The sequence below is a fragment of the Dipodomys ordii genome, unplaced genomic scaffold (assembly GCF_000151885.1).
Source record: "Dipodomys ordii isolate 6190 unplaced genomic scaffold, Dord_2.0 Scaffold106, whole genome shotgun sequence".
Lineage (NCBI taxonomy): Eukaryota > Metazoa > Chordata > Mammalia > Rodentia > Heteromyidae > Dipodomys > Dipodomys ordii.
Window position 1 is genome coordinate 8320648 of NW_012267322.1, and position 23916 is coordinate 8344563.

Sequence of the window (23916 nt, forward strand, 5' to 3'; positions counted from 1 at the left end):
TTGAAGATAGCCTGCCACGGGTGGCCTGGGTGTTTTTCAGTGTTTGCTTTGATCTCTGGGCTCTGGTCTTTCCCTCCTACCTCCTGCTGGCTGTCCATGCTCTTCCAGGCTCTTTACAGCTAAAGGTGGGGCTCTGTTTCTCTGTCCCATGGGAAAAGCAAGTCCCCATCCCTAGGAAGGTTAGCTCGACCCCAGTTTTAGATGCCCTGGGCTCAACATCAAGTGCTCACTTTGGGTGATAACACGGGTCTCGACCCGTGGCCAGCCTACAATGTGACACCACACTTCTAGGTCCCCTGGTCATGACCCAGGTGACACAGGCAGAAATGAGTTGAGATGGTGAGACACAGTGAAGCCTGTCTCCCAGTGACCTCTCACTGGTCTGCTGGTCCTGTGGAGAGCTGCCCTGGGGCCCTCAGAGACACACAGAGAGCTTGAACTCTGAGGTCAGGCTGGCCAGAGGGGAATGGCAGCTGCCTGGTGGTGTCACCTGGGATTGTAGCTCTGCAGCGTGAGGATGATCGTAGGAGGGACAGGCTCCAAGAGCTGACAGGAGAACTCTGTCCTTGGCAAGCGAGCATTGGACCACGGGGCTGCATCCAGCCAATTAAACACAAGCCAGAGGAGTAATGTTTAATTTGTATATCGTGAATAGCTCTTCATTAATTATGACAGGCACCCTGGGTTTTTTATGCAACCGTATGGGTATTTTCTTTTATTTAAATAATTATTATTGTTATTTAAGGTGGGGATCAGGACCTGACACTTATTAGACAGGCACTCTACCACTTGGGCCACGCCCCCAGTACCTTTTGCTTTAGTTTATTTTGCAGATAGAATCTAAACTTTTTTTTTTTTCCAGTCTGGGGTCATCTTCAGATCAAAATTCTGCTAACTATACCTCTCACATAGTTGGAATTATAGGCATGTATCACCATGCCCTGTTTTTTGAGATAGGGTCTTGATAATTTTTTGTTTTCCGGGGCTGGTCTACCTCCCACGTAGCTGGGTTTACAGAGTTATGTTTTCTTTGACAGGCAATTATTTTGAATTAAGTGGAGAAATAATAATTAACTGAGGAGAAAACAAGAGGTAACTATTTGGAAATTTTGATTTCTAGACGTACAAACAGTAAGAATAAGACTTGAGTGCCTAAAGTTGGGGAGATGTGGGCTGGGTTCTGGGGGACTTTTAGGGAGGTGTTTTGTCTTGTTCGTCCCCTCAGGGGAAGTAGGCCTTCCTCTCCCAACGGCTTGGCTCAGGGCAGCTGAGTTGTTTGTTTCCCTGAGAATGTTATCGCTGGTGACATATCTCCTGTTCAAAATAGTCCCCAGGGTGGGGGGTGAGGCTGACCACAAGGGGCTCAGCGGGGCTCTCTGAATTGGGTTGCAAGTTATAGGAAGGTATGCATTGCCAAAGCACCCGTCATTCACTGCTCATACCTGCACAAACTAGGAATTTGTTTGTTCTTTCTTATTTATTTATTTAGTGCTGATACTGGGGCTTGAACTCAAGGCCTAGCCTGGCACTCATCCTTAACTTATTTGCTCAAGGCTAGTGCTGTACCATTTGAGCTATAGCTCAGCTTCTAGCTTTTTGGTGGTTAATTGGAGATAAGAGTCTTACAGACTTTCCTGCCTGGGTTGTATTTGAACCATGAGCCTTAGATCTGAGCTTCCTAAGCAGGTAGAATTGATTACAGGCATGAACCACCAGTGCTTAGTGATTTCATGGTTTTTGGCAATACTGTGGTTTGAACTCAGGACCTCATACTTGCTAGGCAGATGCTTTACTGCTCAGCCATGCCTTCAGTCCTTTTTGCACTGTTTGTTTTGGCAGTACTGGGGTTTGAAACCAGGGCCTTGAGCTTGCTTGCTTGCTCGCAGCTGATACTCTACTACTTGAGCCATGCCTCCAGCCCTGTTTTTGGTTGGTTATTTTGGAGATGGAGTCTTGAGGACTTTTCTGCGTTGGCTGGCATTGAATCTGAGTCCTCTGGGTCTCCTTATCCCACTCAGTAGTGAGGATTATAGGCAAACGCCACTGGCATCTGGTTTTGTACTGGTTATTTTTATTTGTTATTCTTTTGCTGGTCCTGGGGGCTTGAACTCAGGGCCTCGGCGCTGACTTTGGGCCTCTTTGTGCTCAAGGCTAGCACTCTAATTGAGTCATAATGTCACTTCCAGCTTTTTTTGAGTAGGTTTTTTTTTGAGATAAGAGTCTCATGGGTACTTTTCTGCCCAGGCTGGCTTCACGCCACGATCCTCAGATCTCAGCTTCCTGAGTAGCTAGGATTATAGGCGTGAGCCACTGGCATCTGGCTTTGTACTGGTAATTTTTGAGATAGGGTCCCACTTCTTGGCTGGACTGTGATCCTCCCCTTTTTGTTTCCTGTGGGAGCTGGGTAGACAGGCATTCACCACCATGCCAACTTTCTCCCACTAAATCACAGACTTTGCTTTTGCCCAGGCTCGCCTGGAATAGCAGTCCTCCCAATATCACTTCTGTATACCTAGGATTTTACTAGCTCTCTACAAAGTCTACTTGTACAAAATCTGTGACCTAGAATTCTCTTTTAGTACCCTAACCACCAGAAATAGTCATATGTGTATCCAAAATATATGTCAATTATTGCAAAGTATGTTATGCTTAAAATGGAAAATGCCCTAGTTTCCTAAATAATTTCATATCATGTATAGTGGGATTCTTGCACCGATTAAAATGAATGAAATAGAGAAAGAAAAGCAAGATGAAAAAAAACTGATTTGTGTATCTGTTCTGTTTTGTAAACCAATCGTGCACACGAGCTGTAAGGGTATATAACAGTCAGGTGTCATAGTTTGCAAGTCAATCATACACACCAGGAGCATGTGCAGGTGGGGAAATGGAAGCACAGAGTGGCTAAGCAATTTGCCCAAAGCAGCACAGATAATAAATTACAGAGCAAGGCTCTGACCCCTGACAGCCTGACTCCACAACTCTAGCACTTAATCTCATGTTATGCATCCTGGTGACCTTCAAATCAAGCCACTTTTAATCTAAACCAGGCAACAATGGCTCAGGCCTTGAATCTTAGCTAAGATTGCAGGCCAAAGCCAGACAGGGATTCTTGTCTCCAATTAAACAGAAAAAAAAAAAAAAGCCAGAAGTGGAGCTGTGGGTCTCCAGGTAGAGCACCAGCCTCGAGCAAAAAAAAAGTAAGTGAAAGTGAGTTCAAGCCCCAGTACTGGCACAAAAAAGAAGAGAAAAGAAAAAAAAGAAAGGAAGGAAGGAAGGAAGGAAGGGAGGGAGGAAGGAAGGGAGGAAGAAAAGGAGCAACTTCTAATTAAAAAAAAAACCCACAGATTAATAAAATAGGATTTAGGATGAAAAGCCCAGAGTCCTGCAGACCCCTCCCCACGGGCAGCGCCTCTAACAGTTTTAGTTTTCATGGTGGTTCCTGAAAAACAACGAATAGCATGCTTATCCTACTATTTCTTGATTTATTAGCTTTGGGCCTGTCTATGGATGTCTGTAATCACTCAAAAAAAAAGAGAGAGAGAGAGAGAGAGCATATCAGGTTTTCTTGTTCTGTTTTCCTTCCTGTTATGGGGCTTCTCAACCAGAAACCGTTGGCTGCCTGGGGTCACCCGGGCTCACTGGGCTGCTCAGAGAGAACTCACCCAGGTCAAGGGCTTTGGTCCTGAAGGGGTTGGTGTGGAGCGAGGGTCTGTTTGTGAGGCTCCAAGGCCAGGCCACACTGGAGCTCAAAGCAGGTGTGCTGGTTGGAACAGGGGGCGCTCCCTCAGCCTGGCTGGCACAGTGCCCTGGCGGCTGGGCCTCTGGCTGCTTGCAGGCAGGGGTAGCTGTGCTGGCAGTGCAGCAGGTGAAGCCTCAGGTAGTTGGCCAGCCTGGGATTTTATTCCCCCTTGCAGATGGCCTTCTGTCTTGGCCTTCAGCAACTGGGTTTCATGACTACCATGGCCCTCTGTCTCCTCGCAAGGTTGGGGGTCAAACCAGGGGCTCTTCAGGACCCTGGTAGTATGGCGGGGGTGGGTAGGAAGGTCTTGCCATCACACAGTGACTCCTGGGAGACTCTGCCCCTGGCCTGTGTACCCCTAGATAGTGAAGTCCTCACGGCATTGTTGAGTCTACCCTGTTTTGCCGTGTCTGTATTCAGTGAGGCTTTCACCCAAGGAGATGGACAGTTTTACTCTCTAACCAACCTCAATCTTCCCAGCTATAAATTTTATAGCTGGGTGTGTGGGTGAGAGGAACGGGGCTGTGGGGAGTTGAGGATCCTGGTTTTAAACTTGTGGTGGCTCAATGGTGGAGTGCTTGCCTCGCATGCGCAAGGTGCTGAGTTGCATCCCTGGTACCACAGTCAACCAACCAACCAACCAATCAATCATGAACCCTGTAGAAGATTCCTTACCCAGGGTCCTGAGTTCAAGCCTGGATACAAACACACACACACACACACACACACACACACACACACACACACACACACACACCAGGAAAGTAAAACTGCGAGTGGGCTGACCAGCCGGCTAGATGGGGTGAATGAGGCAGGATGGATGTTTCCTGCACAGTGACACCTGTTCAAATCATTTCAGGGACAGCGTGACAGGTAAGGAGGTGGGTCAGTCCACCGTATACCTGTGTGGCGATGTTACAGTGTAATCAACTCATGTTCCCTGCAGTCACCGTTCCCTGGGCCTGGCAGAGCCCCGCAACAGGGGGCTATCTCCCCCACTTCCTACTGCACCCTTCCCCTCCTGGTTCATCTGTAGTCACTGCAGCCTGTAACCTGGGCTCCATTATGGCAGGGAAGGACACTGAGGTCAGGAGAAGGGAGGCTGCAGGAGGTGGCCAGCTGCCTGTCCCCTTGGAGGCCAAGGGACCAGCAGGGTTTAGATTGGAGTCCGGGGTGCAGCGGCGGCGGGGCGGGGGGCAGGGGTAGAGAAGACAGTCTGCCATGTGAAGGATATCCGCTTTCTGAGCCCCTTCTTGTTTTTCAACTTTGGGAGAAGATGGAGAGCAATCGGATCTCCAAGTTCTACATGCGAGGGCCGTGGGCACTGGGCAGCGAGCCCCGGCTGCAGTTCTGTGCTCGGTCCCCCTGCCCAGCTGGCCCCTCAGGACCACAGACTTTGTTCCCACGCAATAGGGAGGGGCTGCGGCTACCCCTTCTGTACAATGAGACAGTTTTTCCTCTGGGGGCTGTGGCACCCCAAGGCGCTGAGGCCGCACTGCACTCTGTGGCTCAGAGGTGCTAGGTTACCCTGCAAGCACAGACACCTTTGCTGAGCTGGGAACTATGCCCAGCAGCCTCCTCTCTCCCTGGGCCTTGGAGCTGCCTGCCAGGGGTTCAGTGCTCCGTGGCTGGGCAGAGCCACCTCGCTGGCCAGCTGTTGGAAGAATGCACCTCCAGAAATGGCATGCGTTGGGGGCCCATGTTTGGAGGCCCTGCCAGATACAACCCTCACCAGACTGCTACCACAACCTCACATATTGGGTTTCAGTCTCTGTTTACAGTGTCTATGTACCGAGAAGCGCATGGTTTTTGTTCTGAGTGTGTGAACATTAAAGGAGCAACAGTAGAAATAATTCTCAAGCTGGGGGAGGGGAGGATCCACAATCTTCACCACTGGCTCAGCCTCCTGAAGGCATTGCTTAGTGCTTGTGACAAGCTGGGGCCTGGCACATCAACCTCACTGAAGCTGGCTTTCCCCATTCTTGGGGTCACCACTGAGTGTCCCATATCCCTGTCATCTTCCGCTTGACCCCGAAACACAGGCTCCACCCTGACCATGGCTGGCTCTGTGTGGTGGCCATGTGCCACCTCTGTCTTGGGAGACAGATCCCCGAGACCAGAGCCTCTTCATGGTCTGCTATTTTCACAGAATTTTCTTTTCTAGTAGTCTTGATTGAACTTGGGGCCTCCCACCTAAGCCCCAGCCCCTGTTCTTTCCCTTGTAGTTTTTCTAAGGAGGTCTTGTGCTTTTGCCCCGGGTGGCTTCCAATCCACGGTGACCCTCCTACCTTAGTCTTCCTTCCGTGTAGCATAGCTAAGATTCCAGGCCTAGTAAACAAAACAAATGAGACTGTGAGGTGGAGGCCCTGATTTTCCTAAGACTGCAGTGGGTTTCCAGGACTTTTAGTGAAGAACTTCCCAGGCTAAAGTTGAGACAATCCAGGTAAAATGAAGCAAAAATGTGCCAGGGTCAGAGCTGGGCTGTGGTTTTTGAGATTTTTCCTAATCTGTCGTTACTCTAAGCCTGCAGCAAGCAGGCTGGGGACCCTGCGCAGAGTTTGGGGTGGGGTGAGGGGCAATAGTGTGTTAGAACCTGCTTGCAGTGGCTTCAAAGAACTCAAGTGTAGCCATTTTGTGAGTGGGTTGTTAAAACACACATTATTACAAATGCAAATTTAAATTGCATTTTACAAGGTAACAGAAAACCCAAAGGTGCCACTTCCCGATCACTTTTGGCTAGAGTCTTGTTACCAGTTGAATTGTGTCTCCCCTTACCCCCAAACCGTAGGCTCCAGTCTGAATGGTCTCGGCTTTGCTCTCCGGGCATCTTTGGAGGGGAGCTCATTGGAGACACTGGTAATCAAGGTAACGGGATGTTCTGAGGTTGGCCTGAGGATGGAGCAGAGATAGAATGATGCTTCTACATGCCAAAGATGCAAAGATGGCGGCTACCTGATGTAGGCACAGAGGATATTCTGCTGATATCCTGATCTTGGACTTCTGGCTTCCAGAATGCTAAGACAGTTCCTTTCTGTTGTTTAAGCCACCCAGTATGTGGTACTTTGTTATAGTCCATGGTACTTTTTGTTACAGCAGCCTTAGCTGACTAATTATACCTACACTCTGGGGGGTGACTGGCATTTATTGCCTTGGTATAAAATGCAATGCAATGCTGAGCCACTGAGCATCTTTCTCTGATTCTGTATTTATTGTTTGGTATTGTGTGTGTGCCCAGGTACTGGGGTTTGAACTTAGGGCCTGAGTACTATCCCTTAGCTGTTTTCAATCAAGGCTGTGCTCTACTGCTTGAGCCACAGCTCTACATCCATTTTTGTTTTGTTGTTGTTGTTGTTGCTGGTTAGAGACAAAGGGCTCACAGACTTTCCTGTTCAGGCTGTCTTTAACTCTTGATCCTCGGATCTCAGCCTTTGAATAGCTAGGATTACAAATGTGAATTACCAGTGCCCAGCAATGTTTGATATTTTGAAATTGACTGTAGTGTGAATATTTGCATCACAGAAATCTGCAAGTGATATCAATCAGACTTCATTTTCTTGATTGTTTGGAAGTGATATGATACTAATTAGCACATGTGTCAATTCTGTAGTCATTGCATCATACATAAGAAGACTGTAGGGCTGGAAAGGTAGCTCAGTGGTAGAGTGCTTGCCTAGCATGCATGAAGCCCTGAGTTGGATTCCTCAGTACCTCATAAACAGAAAAAGCCAGAAGTGGCACTGTGGCTCAAGTGTTAGAGTATGCTCACTTTGAGCTGAAAAGCTCAGGGACAATTCCTAGGCCCAGGGTTCAAGCCCCACAATTGACAAAAAGAAAAAAGAGGATTGTGGAAAATGATGATTCGATTCAGCAAGGGTTCTGGGACTTTGAGCTCTGTTCTCCAGTTGAGCAAACTCCTTGTTGCAGCCCTGGAACACTACAAGCTCCATACATACCCTCTTTGTTTTGTGACCCTCCTATTTATTTACTTATTTATTTATTTTGTCATTCGTGGGGCCTAAACTCTGGGCCTGGGCGCTGTCTCTCAGCTCTTCAGCTCAAGGCTAGCGCTCTACCACTTGAACCACAGCACCACTTCCAGCTTTTTCTGCTTATTTGGTGCTGAGGAATTGAACCCAGGGCCTCATGCATGCAAGGCAAGAACTCTACCACTGAGCCACATTCCTAGCCTGTGTCCCTCTTATTTAAAGTGCGTGAAAACATGAGTATTCACATCAGGACAACACTCAGAGTGACTGTTTAGCATTTGTTAACACGCTGCTGTTGAGGGGCAGGAATGGTGAGCTCCAAGCTGCTCCGGACCTCTGGGATCAAACCTGCAGAAGCCTGTGAACTGATGCTTGCCTTCTTGCTGCTCTGGCTGGACTAAAGTCAATATCTTCCTCTATGCTCTTGCTACATGCACCAGGGGCAGGTTCTCCACACTTGGAGCCCCTCCCTCCATCCCCACCCCCACTTTTAGCCCTGCACAAGCTGTTCCCCTTGCTTCAAGGCTAGGCTCTCCAGCCTCTGTCCTTGGGACTGGCTCTTTCTAACTCATCAGGGCCCAGTAAGAAACCCTCCCAGATTCAAGAAGCCCTCTCAGATTACTCATGGCTCTTACATCATGTGTTTATTGTCTTCCTATTTATGGGATTACTGGATTGTTTCATTGATTTTTTTTTTAAGTTCAGCATCTCACAAGCTATCCGCAGCACGGAGGCAGGGATAGTGTCTGCCTCGTGGTCACGGAGACAATCCTCAGGCCTGCCTGGCACTTGGAAGAGGTTTGTAGAATGACTGAAATGCTTTGGTTGGGAAGCTGCATGGAGACTTGTGACTCAGCAGTGATGCTGATTCAAATTCTGCCACTGGCACTGATTGGTAATTAGCTCTGGGACCTCTTTCTGCCTTTCTGTGGGCCCCTCCCCATCCACTGGCCCCTTTGCAATCTCCTTCATGGGGTTGTTATGAGGATTAACTATGTCATACCATGCCATGTTCGGAACTCCCTGGCAGCCAGAGAGATGTGACACTCCAGGGTGAAGGTGTCATGCACCAGTGTCTCACAGTGCAGCCCGGGCTGTTGGGATTACAGGTGTGCATCCCCATATCTAGTCAGCAGGTGACCACCCTTGTAGGAAAAGTGATGCAGGCTTTTAGGGCTCTGGGGTTCAGAGGCTGACTTCCACAGGGGGGCAAGGGAGCTCCAAGAGGGCTGTGTGGAAGAGGGGGCACTGGGGACCGGATGCCATAAAGTGGGGCAGGCAGCCCTGGGGTTTCTCCCAGCCCGTCAGGCAGCAGGTGGGTGTCCTGAAGCCTTGACATGGGTTGCCACCTGTTTCCTGTGTTTCGTGTACTCAAAGGGCATTGCCTCCAGGCCTGGGGAACACGGCTGAAAATGCCCCAGCAAACGGTGATTCAGTCACCCTGACATTGACCCCCAAAGGAGGATATAAATTTGAGATGGGATGGGGCAGATTGTGAGAATCTTCCCCGCCCCCCCCACCGCCCACGAATACATCATTAAGCTCTGAGGAGGTGGAGGATGTGGCTTTGTGCATCACTTCTGGTGGCCCTGCTCCTTCCCGTCCCAAAATGGGACAGACACAGCTCACTGCTGCTGGAAAAGCCCAGCTCACTTTCTCCAGGGTTCCCTGTTCCAGCCCCTGTGGAGAGTTACTGAAGTCCCTGCAGGACAGGTGGTCCTAGTACCCCCATTTTAGCCATGAAGGAGGCTGAGCTCAGAGAAGGCCCTGATTGCTCAGCGCCATAGTGCTGTGTGGCAGACCCAGGCCAGGCAGCACATCTCCTCGTGCCTGCCCGAGCAGCCATGGGCCACTACATGTTATCAGAACCCAGTGGCTCACACCTGTAATCCTAGCTACTCAGGAGGCTAAGATCTGAGGGTCATGGTTTGAAGCCAGCCCAGGTAGGAAAATCCATGAGACTCCTTTTTTTTTTTTGGTCCATTGTGGGGCTTGAACTCAGGGCCTGGGTTCTGGCCCTGAGCTCTTTCACCTAAGGCTAGTGCGCCACCACTTTGAGCCACCGTGCCACTTCTGGTTTTCTGGTAGTTAGTTGGAGATAAGAGTCTAACAGACTTTCCTGTCTAGGATGGCTGTGAACTGTGATCCTCAGATCTCAGCCTCCTGAGTAGCTAGGACTACAGATGTGAGCCACAGGAGCTCGGCTATGAGCCTCTTATCTCCAATTAACCACCAAGAAGCCAGAAATGGTGTTGTAGGTCAAAATAGTAGAGTACAACAGCTCAGAGACAGGGTCCAGGCCCGGGTTCAAGCCCTAGGACCTGCACAAGGAAAAACAAACCAAAAAAACAAAACAAAACAAAATCCCCAGGAAGGCAGCTGGAACTGGAGGAAGGGGGTAGGTAGAAGTCACCATGAGCAAGTGTCTCAAGGCAGACAGTAAGCAGGCTCTCATCTCCCCAAGTCTCTCCTGCTACACAGTCCCGAGGAACCCCACTTAGCCACAGCAGCCAGAAGGGAGAAAGGCTTCTGTCCTGTGGCGGGGTGGAAAAGGAACACCTAACATGGGAAGGGCTTCCAAAGGCCCCATCCCTGCACACGTCACCCTGTGCCAGCCATGGCTGGGAGCTTTAGCATTCTGCCACCGAATCTTCACTTTGCATAGTCAGTTTGCATATGTGGATCCAGGGCCTTCTGGGAGTCTGCCATTGTCCAAGGCACCCAGTACTTGCGGAGCAAATATTAACTTAGTGGATGAACTCAGGAAGGAGGGAAAGTGTTGCCAAGGCAACGAAGCAGGAATGTGAGCTTCCCTCAGCCACTGGCACTCACACCTGGGCCAGGCCTCAGAGGGGCACAGGAGCAGAGCCCAGGGGCACAGAGCTAGGTAGTCCCGCATCCCCGTGTGTCTAGCCAGGGAGGGGGGGTCTGTTTTCCCTGCACCCCTACAAAGCAGGGTGGGGTAAATGGTGAAGGCTGGCCTGACCCAGGATTCTGGGGTGAATGTTGGAGTTCACAATGGGACCTCATTCTGCTCCCTGGTCCTGCTGGGCCTCAACTGCTTAACCCACAGAGCCAAGGGGCAGCCACCTTGCTCAGCCATCATGGGGCTTGAACTCAGGGCCCCAGCACTGTCCCTGAGCTTTCTTTCTTTCTTTCTTTTTTCTGCTTATGTGGTGCTGAGGAATCGAACCCAGGGCCTCATGCATGAAAGGCAAGCGCTCTACTACTGAGCCATCTTCCCAGCCCCTGTCCCTGAGCTTTCTTGCTCAAGTCTGGAGCTCTGCCACTTGGAGCCACAGTGCTGCTTCTGGTTTTCTGGTGGTGAGTCTAGCAGACTTCCCTGTCCTGCTGGCCTTGAACTGTAGTCCTCAGATCTCAGCCTTCTGAGTAGCTAGGATTACAGGTGTGAGCCACTGGTGTCCGACTCTCCTTGCTTTATTTGTCCCATGTGTCTTATTGTGGTTCTGGATAGATTTCACGTTCATTGCTTATTAATTTGTCTGTCTCCCTACCCCTCTAAGCAGGTTAAGATGTTTGTGTTTGGCTTTCAGCTGTCTCCCCGGTGCTTAGTATGTACCTGGCTCACAGTAGGCCCTCAAGGAGGCCAGTGGCGTCTGCCCGTGCATGCTTCTGTCCATCCTTCATTCCTTCTTTCCCCACTCAGCACTCTTCCAGACCAGGCCCTGCTTGGTGGTTTGGGTTTGGTGATCTGGCGGAGGCATGGGGATGAAGGGGGATGGAATATGGGAAAGGAAATAATCGAGGCACTGAGGAACTGGTCCCAGGGGCGGTGTGGGAGTGAAAATGCCCAGGTGTCCGTCTGTACACACAGCACCTCTGCCAGCTGCGCCGGTGCAGGCCAGCAGCAGCGCTAATGTCCCGCCCCTCGGCGGCAGGGCGGAGCCTGCCTGGACCCCGCCCCTCCAACGCGGTGTGGAGTCTGCTGGGACCCCGCCACTTGGAAGTGGGCGGAGCTTCCAAGCCCCCCCCTCTTCCAAGACACCTGGGGCCCCCGCAGCCACCCCTCCCCCACCCCCACTCAACCTGGCATTAGCTGACTCTCCCGCCTTTGGCCAGCTGCGAGAGTGACTGGTTTTTAATGTGAGCAGGTGGGCCTGACCCCGGCTGCAGCAGGGGCCCCAGCTCAGGGAGGTGGCGGGGAGAAAAGCAGAAGAGCTGGCAGATTGCAGGTGGGTGCAGCACAGCTCCTAACAGCCTCTGACCAAGACTCTTGGGTGATCACAAGCAGGCGGAGCCTCACCTGGGCTGAGGCTCACCTGTCCCAACAAGCTGGCCTGGGAGGAGGAAGGAAGGCAGGCGGGCGGCAGGCAGCAGGCTGCAGGGCTCTTGCCAGCCTTGGAGGTAAGAAACTGCTGTTTACCGTGGGAGGGACAAGGGTGAAGGGCGGTGGGGTGGTCTGCCTGGCCCACTTGACCTTGGCGGTCCGTGTGATCTAGCTCCATGTCTGTGTGTGCCTGGCTCTCCCTCTGTTTGATCAAGGTTCTGGGTGTCACCAAGGGGAGTTAGAGGCCCTCCCTGTTCTGGGCTCACCCCAGGCTGCTGGGGGGGGGGTGGCGGCTTGCTTATCTCATAGTCTATGGTACTGGGCCCCTGGCAGGTTGTGGGGCGTGTTCCCTTGCTTGGAGGAGATTACAGACTATAGACAGTGAAGGCCAGGCTGAACAGGGATGGGGGGGGGGCAGGTAGGCGTGGACCCCACTCACCCCGAGTTCTCACACCTGTTTCTCCCAGTGCCTCAGGCCTATTTCCCCCAGCTTCCTATGAGGAACCGGTTCAGGAGCAGGTTGGCCCTGGGTGTTTGGCTTCTGACAAGGAAAAGGCAGTCTGTCCTGGAGGAGACTGGAGGAAGGACACTTGCCTCTCCCCAGCCCAGTTCCCTGGCAACGTGGCCCCCTGGCTGCAACAAGGTAGGAGCTGAAGGCCAAGTAAGCCCCCACCCTGAGCCCTCCAGACACACCTGGACAGGCAAGAAAAGGCCAGGACTGTCGGGTGCTGGTGGCTCACGCCCGTAATCCTCGCTACTCAGGAGGCTGAGATCTGAGGATCACGGTTCAAAGCCAGACCGGGGAAGGAAAAGCTGTGAGAATCTTATCTCCAATAAGCCACTCAGAAAACCAGAAGTGGTGCTGTGGCTCAAGTGGCAGAGTGCTAGCCTTGAGCCTTGAGCTGAAGGACAGTGCCCAGGCCCAGAGTTCAAAAAAAAAAAAAAAAGCCAGGACTGCTACAGGCTTTCCTTCTCTCTGGGCCCATTTCCCATCATGCCTTGAGAGAAGGGGTGGAGAAGGGGTTCTAAAGCACACTTTGAGGCTGGAGCGTTACCCAGGCCTTCCCACCCCTGAGTCTCTTGGCCCACACCCAGCCAGACGGAGGTGGGTGGTGTCAGTCAGAAGGCCTAGTGCCTGCCTTCTCCTGTCTAGCAACCTGCCCCCCTGGGGCATGTGGGCAGTGGAATGGGGACCCCCCATGCTCTCTGTGTGAATGAGGTGATCCCAGCTAATGAGTGGCTGTCATCACCACTCCATTATGCCTCCTGAGCCATCTGTGCCCCTGCTCTTAAGGGTAGATGGTGGGAGGGGGCTGCTGCGCAGAGGCTCATTAGCAGATTTGGAGGAGGGGTCTCTTGAGCCTGGGGGTGGGGGGGGATTTCCACACAGTAATTACAATTCCTAATCTTCATTTTTGCCAGAATAGAAGTGGGTAGCTGGGTTTCCAGGGGGAGCAATCAAAGGTGCCTCCCGGGACTGCTTCCCAAGTGAGTCTCTCACAGCCAACACCTTCACAACATGCCCAAGCTGGGCACCAGTCCTAGCTGGGTGGGTGGAGGTGGGCCCATGGGGAAATCAGAGCCAAGATTCTAACCTGGCAGTGAGTGAGATGGCACACCGCCCCCCCCCCACACACACACACAATGCATCAAGCCTTCCTATCTTTGCATACTGCTGTGCTGCCTTGCACATAGTCACTACATCTATCTGGGCCTCCTGGACCTCCCTTGGCACAAATGTGATAATCCTTTGTGGCTTGATCAGAGGCAGCTGGCCCTCATCTGTCATCTGAGCAGCTGTCACTCAAACCTCACCAGCCAGTGCCTAGGGAGGGGCACTACTGTGGAGACCTCAGCAGCAGCTGGGATGGCCTTAGTCGGGTGGATGCTGCTGACCCCAGGCCAGGTCAGCCAAAGAGGAGACGCTCTACAGAGAACTCAGAAGTGTCTTGGGTCCCATGCACTGAGGCCAAGTTCTCCCTTGGCCGTCTTGCTCAAGGCTGGCACTCTACCACCGGAGCCACACCTCTATATCTTGCTTTTGGATGGTTTATTGCAGGTAAGAGTCTTGCAGGGTTTTCTGCCCTGGCTGGTTTTGAATCTTGATCTTCTGATCTGAGCCTCCTGAGTAGCTAGGATTATGGTCTGGGACATTCTTATTTAAAAAGAAAACATAGTAGGGAGGAAGATTGCAGACAGGACACTGACTATTGTTGGCCTTTCCAGAGGTCCTGGATGCAGGCAGCTCTCCCCATTTCACTCTTGAGAAATGGAAGCACAGAAAGGTCAAACTAGGGCAGTTTGATGCCAGGTTCTGTGACCAGCTACAGGAGGGCTTTGGGACAACACTAGGAGGTTCTCAGATGGGTGAGGAATGGTTTGGATCCCCCTCCATGTCCAGCCCCCTTCCTGGGGCTTCTGTGGCCCAGGCTGCTTCAGAGCAGGGTGCTGGACAGGGTCACAGCCCCAGGAGTGGATGTACTTACTGTTGGCTCCAGAGACAAAACAGGAAGATCCCCTGTGGGAGGCACTGAGGCCTCTGGACGCCCAGTTCTGCACACCAAAGTGGGGCCCGGGCTGGCAGGCAGGTGGCCTGGGTGAAGACAGCCTGTTGAGGTGGCTTCGTCCTGGGCTTAGAGGCAGGGTGAGGCCAAATGACCTTAAAGGCCCAGTTCTGGCTGGTTCCAGTCCTCTGGCCAAGTGGAGGGTGCTGGACTGGGGGGTCAGACATTCCGTCACGCCATGACTCCCTTCTGTCTTGGGAAGCTGGGCACCCAGGCGTGCCTACCTCCAGGGAAGGTCCGTGGGGTGGCACTCAGAGGCTAGCCAGCCCGCATTCCTCTAAGGAACAACATTTAGGAGCAGCCCCTACTCTGCAAGCAGGAACAAGGTCTCTGCCTGCACCAGCCCAAAGCTACTTCTTGTTGGCATGTGGTCAAGACATGGTTGGCACCAGGAAGAGGAGACTGGAAGAAGCAAAGATTCTGGGAAGTGGAGCTGTGGCTCAAGTGGTAGAATACCGGCCTTGAATGTAAAAGCTAAGGGAGAGCTCACATCCCTGAGTTCAAGCCCCAGGATTGGCATGCATGTGCATGCACATGTACACACATTTGCATACACACAGATCCTGCCTCTAATACTGTGTGACACTTGGCTGGTCTTTCCACCTCTCTAGAGAATGGACAAAGTCTCCTTACTAGAGTTGTGGGACGGAAGTGGTGCTGTAGCTCAAGTGGTAGAGCGCTCGCCTTGAGCTGAAGAGCTGAGGGACAGCGCCCAGGCCCAGAGTTCAAGCCCCACGGCCGACCAAAAAAAAAAAAAAATAGAGTTGTGGGAGAAAACCAAGTCCCTTTCCTGGCATGGGATGGGTGTGCAATAGGGAAGCTCTGGCGGAGCGTGGACACAGGGACTTGGCTAGCACTTTTGAAACCTGATACAGTATATGGGCGGAGCAGCTGTCAGACCCTGCCCCGTGGAGGCTGGCCTTGAAGTTCCAAATAAGGTCTCAGGACCCCAGCTTGGTGGACCTGGACTGTCTGCCTCTCCTGTTTGCCAGGCTTTCCTTTCCACGGCATGAGCTGGCATCAGTTTCTTCAGCCCCCGAGTCCAGGCTTGAATCCCCACAAGACTCAGCCCGTTGTAAGGACTAAGAGCCATTCCTGGTTCTCCCTGGCATGTCAGGTGGCTGAGGGTAGGGGAGGCGGGCCCCAGGGTGCTGGGGCACACAGCTGCCTTTGTGAGCCAGCTGAGTCACATGGCGCCACCATCCTGCTGGGCCCTGGGGGGATGTGACTGGAGATGGTGTTATCATGGGGCTGGGCCACCCCCACACTTCAGCCAGGAGGCTTTCCCACGGGAATAGGCAGAGAGGTGACTGGGGGCACCGAGCACAGGTCTGGGTAGCTGGTGGCTAAGACAGTGGGATCTTGGGCCTCAGTTTCTGGCTCTGTCCAAGGGGGACTATCATCTCTGGCTGGGAAGGGATTCTACAAACTGGGTGTGTGTGGGGGTGCTGGTCTTTTGGGCCCTGTGCAAAAATGGTGATTGGTGACATTGCTGATGCGTACTGTGTGCTGGTCAGTACGTTCGAGGGTTTACAGTCTCTCAGCTTGTAAGAAGAGAAGCCTGGATTTGAAAATTCTTATCCAATAAAAACTCACTCATAGAACTGGGCACTGGTGGCTCACACCTGTAATCCTAGCTACTTAAGAGGCTGAGATCTGAGGATTGTGGTTCAAAGTCAGCCTGGATAAGAGAAAGTCTGTGAGACTCTTATCTGCAATAAACTACTCAGGAAAAGATGGAAGTGGCGTTGTGGCCCCGAGTGGTCGAGAGCTAGCCTTGAATAAAACGAAGCTCAAGGATAGTACCCAGGCCCCGAGTTCAAGCCACAGGATCAGCACACACAAACAGTGAACAACAACCAAAGCAAACAACAACAACAACAACAAACACTTTCACTCATGGCTGGGCGCTGTGGTTTATGCCCACATCCTAGATGCTTGAAAGGCTAATATCTGAGGATCTTCGTTCAAAACCAGCCCAGACAGAAAAGTTCATGAGCCTCTTAACTCCAGTTAACCAGCAAAAAGTTGGCAGTGGAGGTATGGATCAAGTGGTAGAACACTAGCCTTGAGCAAAAAAAAGCTCAGTGAGAACACTCAGGCTCTGAGTTCAAGCCCCAGGACTGGCACCAAAAAGAGAAAAATAAAAAGCCAAATGAGAGCACTGAGGCTCTGAGTTGAAACCCCAGTGTAATTGCACTCACACACACACAAATCAAACTAACAACACACACACAGAACTACCCATGGTTTCTCAAGCCCTAACCCACCATCTAGGCTGGTTCATAAACACTGTAGCTCTGACCAGCAGGTTAGAGAAGGGCAAGGATCTGAGGGCCCCTCAGCCCCACCATGCCCTCTGCGCTCAGGCTTCACCCCAGGCCTCAGTCATTGTGGCAGCAGGAGTTGCCACCCCTGTCCTGAGGTCCAAGTGTTAGAGATGATCTACCCTTCCCTCCCCTCGCCCCCGTGGCAGCCCAGTCCTGTGGCTTTGCGGGTAGCTCTGAATCATCCTGTCACAGACAGGACAACAGGTGCCCCTTCTGTGCCAGGCCTGGGCTGTGAGTGTCACCCGTGCCGTCTCTCATTCATCGGCCTCACTTGGCAGTGAGGATGGATGGGTGGGCAGAGAGACTCAGGCAGGTGGCCTGCTGGCAGAGCTGGGGTGAAAGCCAGTTGGCCTGGGCTCTCAGAGATGTCCCTTAGAATGAAAGGACTTCAGCTCTCTCTGCTTCCCTCCCTGTCTCTGCCTCTATCATTTTTTTCTGGAACCCAGCCTTTCACTGCCAAGCCCTGGCAAGGTCTCTCCTGAATCTTTTGGAAGCAGGGTGGGGTAGGGGACACATGGGTCCCCCATATGCCTCAGGATTGGTCCCCTACCACTGTACACAGAGCTCCCTTATTCCTGCCTGCCAGATCTGCTCCCCTATACTTCAGTGATGTTTCTAGCCCACTACTGTCCTGGGTGAGATTTGTGGGGAGGGGGTCAGGACCAAGGCTCAGCCCTGGAAATGAACTATTGAACCAGAGCCTTCTCAGACTTCTCTGTCTCCATTTTTAAAGCTCCACCTGGACCCCCGATAGCTAGCTGTCTCCCTCCTCTACCCCATGCTGACTCATCCCACCCCGCCCCACCCCACAGGGTTGTTCAGATTTATAGAATTGGGCACGCCCAGGGCTCCCTATGTCTTTCCATGTTACCAGAGCCATCCGGGCATCTGAAGCTCCAGGTTTGATTGGGTAGGCCTAAGCCACACCCAGGATCTGGATTCCCAATCAGTTCTCCATCCGTGCTGTCTTCCCGTACCCAAATACCTGCTGTGACTCCCAGTTCCTTTGATTAACCCCAGACTCCATGCTTTCCAAATCTTCCAGAACCTGGGGCTGGGAAGGTGGCTCAGTGGTAGAGTGCTTGCCTTGCATGCATGAGGCCCTGGGTTCGATTCCTCAGCACCACATACGCAAAAAGAAAAAAGCCGGAAGTGGGGCTGTGGCTCAAGTGGTAGAGCGCTAGCCTTGAGCTGAAGAGCTGAGGGACAGTGCCCAGGCCCAGAGTTCAGGCCCCACAACCGACCAAAAAAAAAAAAAATCTTCCAGAACCTGCCCCCCCACCCCACAACACAGATCTCACTTCCTTCCCCAAACAACTCCTTTCTCACCTTTTCTCCTGGTGGAGCTGTCTGGCTACCTGGAATGCCCTTCCCCGTCTGTGCCCTCAGGAGGCTGAGATTTGAGGATCTTTGGTCAAAGCCAGCCCAGGTAGAAAAGTTTGTGGGACTTTTATTTCCAATTCACCAACAAAGCTGAGAGTGGAGGTGTGGCTCAAGAGCAGTAGCCTTGCATCAAAAAGCTAAGTGGGAGCTGAGTCCTGAGTTCAAGCCTTAGTACCAACACCCTCCCCCCCCCCACACACACTGACACACAGGCCTATCTCTGGGTCCAATATACTTGGCCACACTAAAGGGCGTAGGCAAATTCCTCACCTTCTCCATGCTCAGGGCCTATAAAATGAGCATGATGGAGATACGCTACCCAGAAGGACCTTATCCACTCATCCAGAGGCTCAGTCACATCCCAGCTAAGTGGCCTTGTTTGTCTCTGACTGTCTCACCTCGCTGGTGGCCACCTGCCTGAGTTGCTGTGGTGGCATGGGCCTTGTACACACAAAGCAGAGCAGCCTCTACAAGTCACCTGTCCTCCTGGTGCAGAAGCCAACAACAGGTGGTTGTGTGCTCTCCTTCTAGGCATCCAGTGGTGGTGATGACCCACCCCAGATGCCACAGATGAGAACTAGGTGTGCCTACCCCCAGTGCCCAGCACATAATAGTTCTCTGAAACGCTGGGAGATGAGAAGAGCAGCAGGCCTTGGCGAGCTCACTCCTGTCCTGCCCTGACTGCTCTAGCTCAACTTTCCTTCCTTCTTTCCTCCCTCCCTCCCTTCTTCCATCCCTTCCTTCCTCCCTCCCTTCTTCCTTTCATTCCTTGTTTCCCTTTTATTTTAGTCATGCTGGGGTTTGAACTCAGGGATTTGCGTTTGCCAGGCAGGTGCTCTACCACTTGAATCATATTCCCAGCCCTGTACATCTTTGTTATGTTTGAAATGGGATCTCACTTTTTGCTCAGGCTATTCTGGACCGCATTTCTCCTGTTTATGCTAACCACAGAGCTGGGATGAGGTGTATACTACCGACTTTTTATTGGTTGAGTTAGGGAGGGGGTGAACTTTTTGCCCAGCCTGGCCTTGAGCTGCAATCCTCCTGATTGCAGGCTCCAGGGTGAGCCACTGCCTAGCTCCCAAGGTCTTTCTGGTATGGCTAGCTGCAGGCTTGGGTGGTGCTTTGCCTTCTCTATCCAGATCCTGCTGGCTAGCACCCTCAGGGATGGCAGAAGTGACCTCAGCTAGCTGGACCTTGAGGGACCAACCTTGAGGAAACAGAGGCTTTGAGATGCCGAATTGCCCTGGGATAAGGCATGTTGGGGACTTTCCAAACCTTTCCTAGAAAACTCCTGCTCCTTTGCCTACCAGCCCCTCCTACCCTGGCAACAAGGCAGTGTCCACCATGGTCCTGGGCAGGAGCAGCAAGGCTGGCAGGAGGCAGTGCCTACCGTGTGGCACCATGTGGTCATCTGCCCCCAGCCTGACATTGCAGCGAGCACAGCAGGGCGTTCTGAAAGCCATATACCTTGGGGCTGCTTTGCCAATTCTTCCTCAAGCTTAATCTGGGGGTGGACAGGAGAGGTACAGCTCACCTCCAGCAGCCCTGGCCACCTGGTGCGGCCTGCTTTTCAGCCCCCACTTCTAGAATACAGACAACTGCAAGAGAGCGGAGACACCAAGTCCCCAGGCACCCTTGGCCTCTGGTCCTCTGCCCGAAGCCTGGGGAAGGTGGCATTCCCCAGGCCACTGGGTTCCCAACCCCTGAGCAAGTTGGCTCTCTTCTCTGAGCTTTATTTCTCTGCCCTGGGCTCCCTTTCTTCATCACAGCCTCTGTGAGAATACAGAGAAGACCCAGGGCTTGCTAAGGCTGGGTTGTGGAGGGTGTGGTTGCAGTCACGGACAGCAAGGGTGATGGTATTAATGTCGGCACCTCTTGTCCAGAATCGTCCCCACACTTGTCTCTTGGGGATCCTTTATCCACACTTTGTCTATTCAGTCAGGAGTCCTATTCTGCAGGGTGCATGATTCTCAGAAGCCCCCGCCCCCAACTCCACAGGCCTTGTGAGGGACTGTGACCAACACAGTAGCCAGAAGGATGTTGGCCATTTCCAAATCGCTGCCCCTGAGCTGTTGGAATCCTTGGGTAGGACTGTTTGTGCGGGTCTCAGTTTCCCCTTGGCTTGAAGGCTAGACTAAAGGAGGCACTTTCAGGTGCCTGTAGGATTCAGTGCCAGGACTTGGGGCTTGGAATGTTGGAAGTGTGGCACGGGGGAGGGGCGGCCCTCCCCTGTGGCTCCCTTGCCCGGAAGACCAAGGTTTAAGAGGACTGGAGGTCCGAAGTATGTGGCCCCTTGCCAGGCTGCCTGACCGCCCCCCCCCCTTCCTCCTGGCTGCCTTCCGCTCTGCCGGTCAGCGCCAGCCCTTGACTGCCGCCAAGGAGGCTGGATGCAGCTTCAGGAAGGGGCAGTTGGCTTGGTGTGTGGGGGGAGGTGGGGGAGGAGGAGCATCATCTGAGTAGCCCGTTGTTATGGCAACCCTGACCTCTGCAGGAACTCCCAAGGATGGAGGGTAAGGTGGCAGGTACCCGGGCCCACATCCAGCTCTGAAGCCTGGCACCTGTATGCAGTGTTGCTGAGGGCTGAATCCAAGGTCCCCCTCTTTGTCCAGTCTGAGTCATAAGCATCGGCCCCCCCCAGCTCTGTCAGCCCTGCCTCCTCCCAGCCTCCCTCTGAGAAATCCATGAGTCACACCTCCAGAGATCTCGGCCTGGGAGGAGCCCCGCTGGGGCAGGACAGTGTCCCCCCGCAACACAACACAACCAGCCCCACCCCCCGGCTCCGCACTGGCTGCGGCCGGCCGGGCTGTGCGCAGGAGAGGGCCTCCCACGCCCGCTCCCCAGCTGGCTCGTAGCCTGGCAGACAGCTGCGGGACGGGCTCGGGCAGGTGGAGCCTCCGAGGTGGGTCCCGAAAGGGGGTTCAGCGCCTTGTCCTCCACAGGACCCTCTACCTGGTGCCAGGTACGGGACCCGGGGTGTGAGAGGGGGTAGGAGGAGGGATGGGGGGGCGTGTGGCTGTTGAAGGAGGGAGTATAGGCTTAAAAGGGGTGTGTGGGGGGCCCGGGGGTCTTGGATCTCTGCAGACTACCCCAGATAGTAGTGAAGGTGTCTCTGGAGTATGGACTCTATAAAGAGTGAGGGGCCTGGGGAGGAGCTGGGGATCAGAGGATGGGGAACACTTTGAAGTCACTTGTCATTTGGGAGCTGGGGACACACAGGCTCCAAGTGAGCCTTGATCACTGCTGCCCTGTGCCCCAGGGAGGCTGGAGGTTCTGAGAGGGCTGCCGGCTCGCCCCGGGTCACACTGCAACTCCAGGGACTCATCTGGGAGGACAGTGTCCTACAGGGGCTAGTATGGAGACCTGGAGGCAGCTTCTGCCACTGTCCTGACTGAGGCCATGCCTCTGTTTGTCACCCCGCAGGCAGGAGCAGGGATCTTTCCCTGGGGCAGAGAGCGGGGGACACCAGGCTGGGAGCTGACCGCTCAGGCCCCTGCCAGCCCCTCCACCCTGTTAACCACCGGAGTTCAGGGCACCAACTGTGTGGGACTGATAGGACCCTCCTAGCCTGCCTCTTGGGGTAGGAAATGGGGGTTCCTGTCCTCCTTGCTCCCCAGCCAGCCACTGGTGTTGGGTTGGAGTTTCTAGTGGTTCATTTTCCTGAGGGGGGTCATCTTATCTTCCCTTTCCTTCTGGAATAGCTGGGGTCTGGGTAAGTAGAGAGGACAAGCCCTTCAGTGAGCCAAGGAAGTTATTTATAGGGACATTTATTGAGCACCTACTGTGTGCTTTGGGGTCTGTTGGAGCTTATAAGTCCCCTGTGGGCAGAGGGTTGGTGCCTTGGTACAGGGGCAACTTGGGTCAGTGGGGGGTCACAGGCTGCTCCCTAGAACCAGGCTAGAGCTCTTCTGGGGTTTTCCTGCCCTGTCCAGGGAGGTCACTAACTCTGGGGCCCAACCTGACCTCAATTTGCAGCAGGGACCCCAGGGAACTGAGATGTAGTCCTGCCTTGGTCCAGGCACCACTGACCAATTGTCCTGGCCTGTTCTCTTGGTCTCAGTTGCCCCAGCTGCTGAGCAGCTGGTCATCCAGAGGTGATTCCAGCTGTGTTATCATCGGGTCTGGGGCTTGGTTTTCAGAGAGCTGGGTGGGGAAAATTTCCTGTGTGATCTGTGCAGCCCAGCCCACACCGTGGGTGCCCTCGACTGGGCTATCAGCGCGCATGACACCCCCAGGCTGTCAGGGGCACAAATAGGTCTGGTGAGAAGTAGGAGGGAGATGGCAAGGGAGGGAAGTCAGAGGCTGGAGCAGTGGGAGGGGTAGGGGCAGGAGGGAAAGGTTTGAGGAAGGAGGGGGGGCATGGGTGGGCCGGGGCACTGGGGGCTGGCCTGGGCTTCTGAGGACCTGTGGTGGCAGGCAGGCAGGTCCACGGCTGTCCTAGGGGGGCCGCAGGGGTAAGGAGACTGGCAAGTATCAGCAGGGTAGAGAGGATAGGGGCTGTGCCATGAACTTGGGTAAAGATGTGGAGGGGACAGCCCAGCCTTGGTAGGGAGAAAGGTGGCCTTCCTATAGGACCAGGAGTGACAAGGACAGGAGGAGGGTGGGCAGGGGCAGACATGGATATTGACATCACCATGGATATCACTTCTGGGCAAGTGCCATGTGCAATGCCATCTCAGAGATGGCAGGAGGAGGGGCGGGGCTCTGGGAGGCCCTAGAGGAGGAAGCCAAGGAGGGCAGTGATGGGCAGAGACCAAACAAATGTCACGACACCTCCCAAACCCCAGTGCTGCTGTCTCCCCAACCCGAGCTGGGGTCCACACCCCCCCACACCACCCCTGGAGTCAGAGCATCCGGTCCCTGCGGGCCCCGCCTTCTGACTCACAGCAGCTGGGGGCATCACGTGAGCCTAGTCGGCAGCCCGAGGGTGACCAGCCTCCAGGGACCAGGCAGATGGCACGTGGGGGGTGGGGCAGGGCTGGCACAAAGGGGCCTCTCAGCTGGGTAGGCAGGCCCTGGCGCCGGGGTTCCCATCCCTCACGGAGAGCTGGCCCCTGCCCCAGGCTCTGGTCCTCCTGGGTCTCCTGAGGAAACACAACTTTGGGGGCTGCCAAGGGCAGGGGAGAAAAGCTTGGGACAAACTTTCTGTCCAGTGTGGCGCTGCCTGGCATGAGATGGCCGAAACACTTTCCCAGGCTCTTCATGCCCCAAACTCAAGAGGTCCCTGGTGGCTTGGAACAATCCTGAACCTTCTAGGGCCTCACTGCTGGGTGCTGGTGAATGCCTGGCCTTCTTTGCCCACTTAGTGGTTTCCCCCTTGGGGACCCCTGAGTCTTAGGGGCTTTAGGATTCCCATATGCTGTACTCTTCTGCCTTCCTCTTGACCCTCTCCCCCACCCCTGCTGCTGCCATACCCCCCTTACCCTAAGATGTTCGAGCCTAGAGAGAGAGCCAGGCCAGCCTCATTCTCTGGTTGTGCAGACTGAGACACATGCCTCAGTTTCCTTCTCTGTAAGTTGTGGCTGATGACTGTCATGTTCGACCACTGTGGTGAGCATTGTAGGACTGATCTATTATAGGATGGAAACGTTTGGGATTGGCCTATTATGGGATAGAAGTGTAATGG

The 23916-nt window shown here is 53.5% G+C and overlaps 1 protein-coding gene across 7 annotated transcripts in view; it reads left to right on the top strand.

The window, feature by feature from the left end:
- Window positions 1–11778: 11778 nt before the first annotated feature.
- Window positions 11779–23916, top strand: part of LOC105994449 (G-protein coupled receptor 56-like) — a 42371-nt gene continuing 30233 nt past the window's right edge. Inside the window, exons 1-2 of one of the 7 annotated variants that reach the window (XM_013027952.1) lie at window positions 11779–12090; window positions 12481–12656. In XM_013027952.1, coding sequence (XP_012883406.1) covers window positions 12510–12656 — 147 coding nt within the window. In that variant the 5' untranslated portion in view covers window positions 11779–12090; window positions 12481–12509. Of the gene's footprint in view, window positions 12091–12480; window positions 12657–18821; window positions 18872–21078; window positions 21253–23916 lie in introns of those variants that run through there. The other 6 variants (XM_013027951.1, XM_013027954.1, XM_013027956.1 and 3 more) reach the window with 6 other exon arrangements.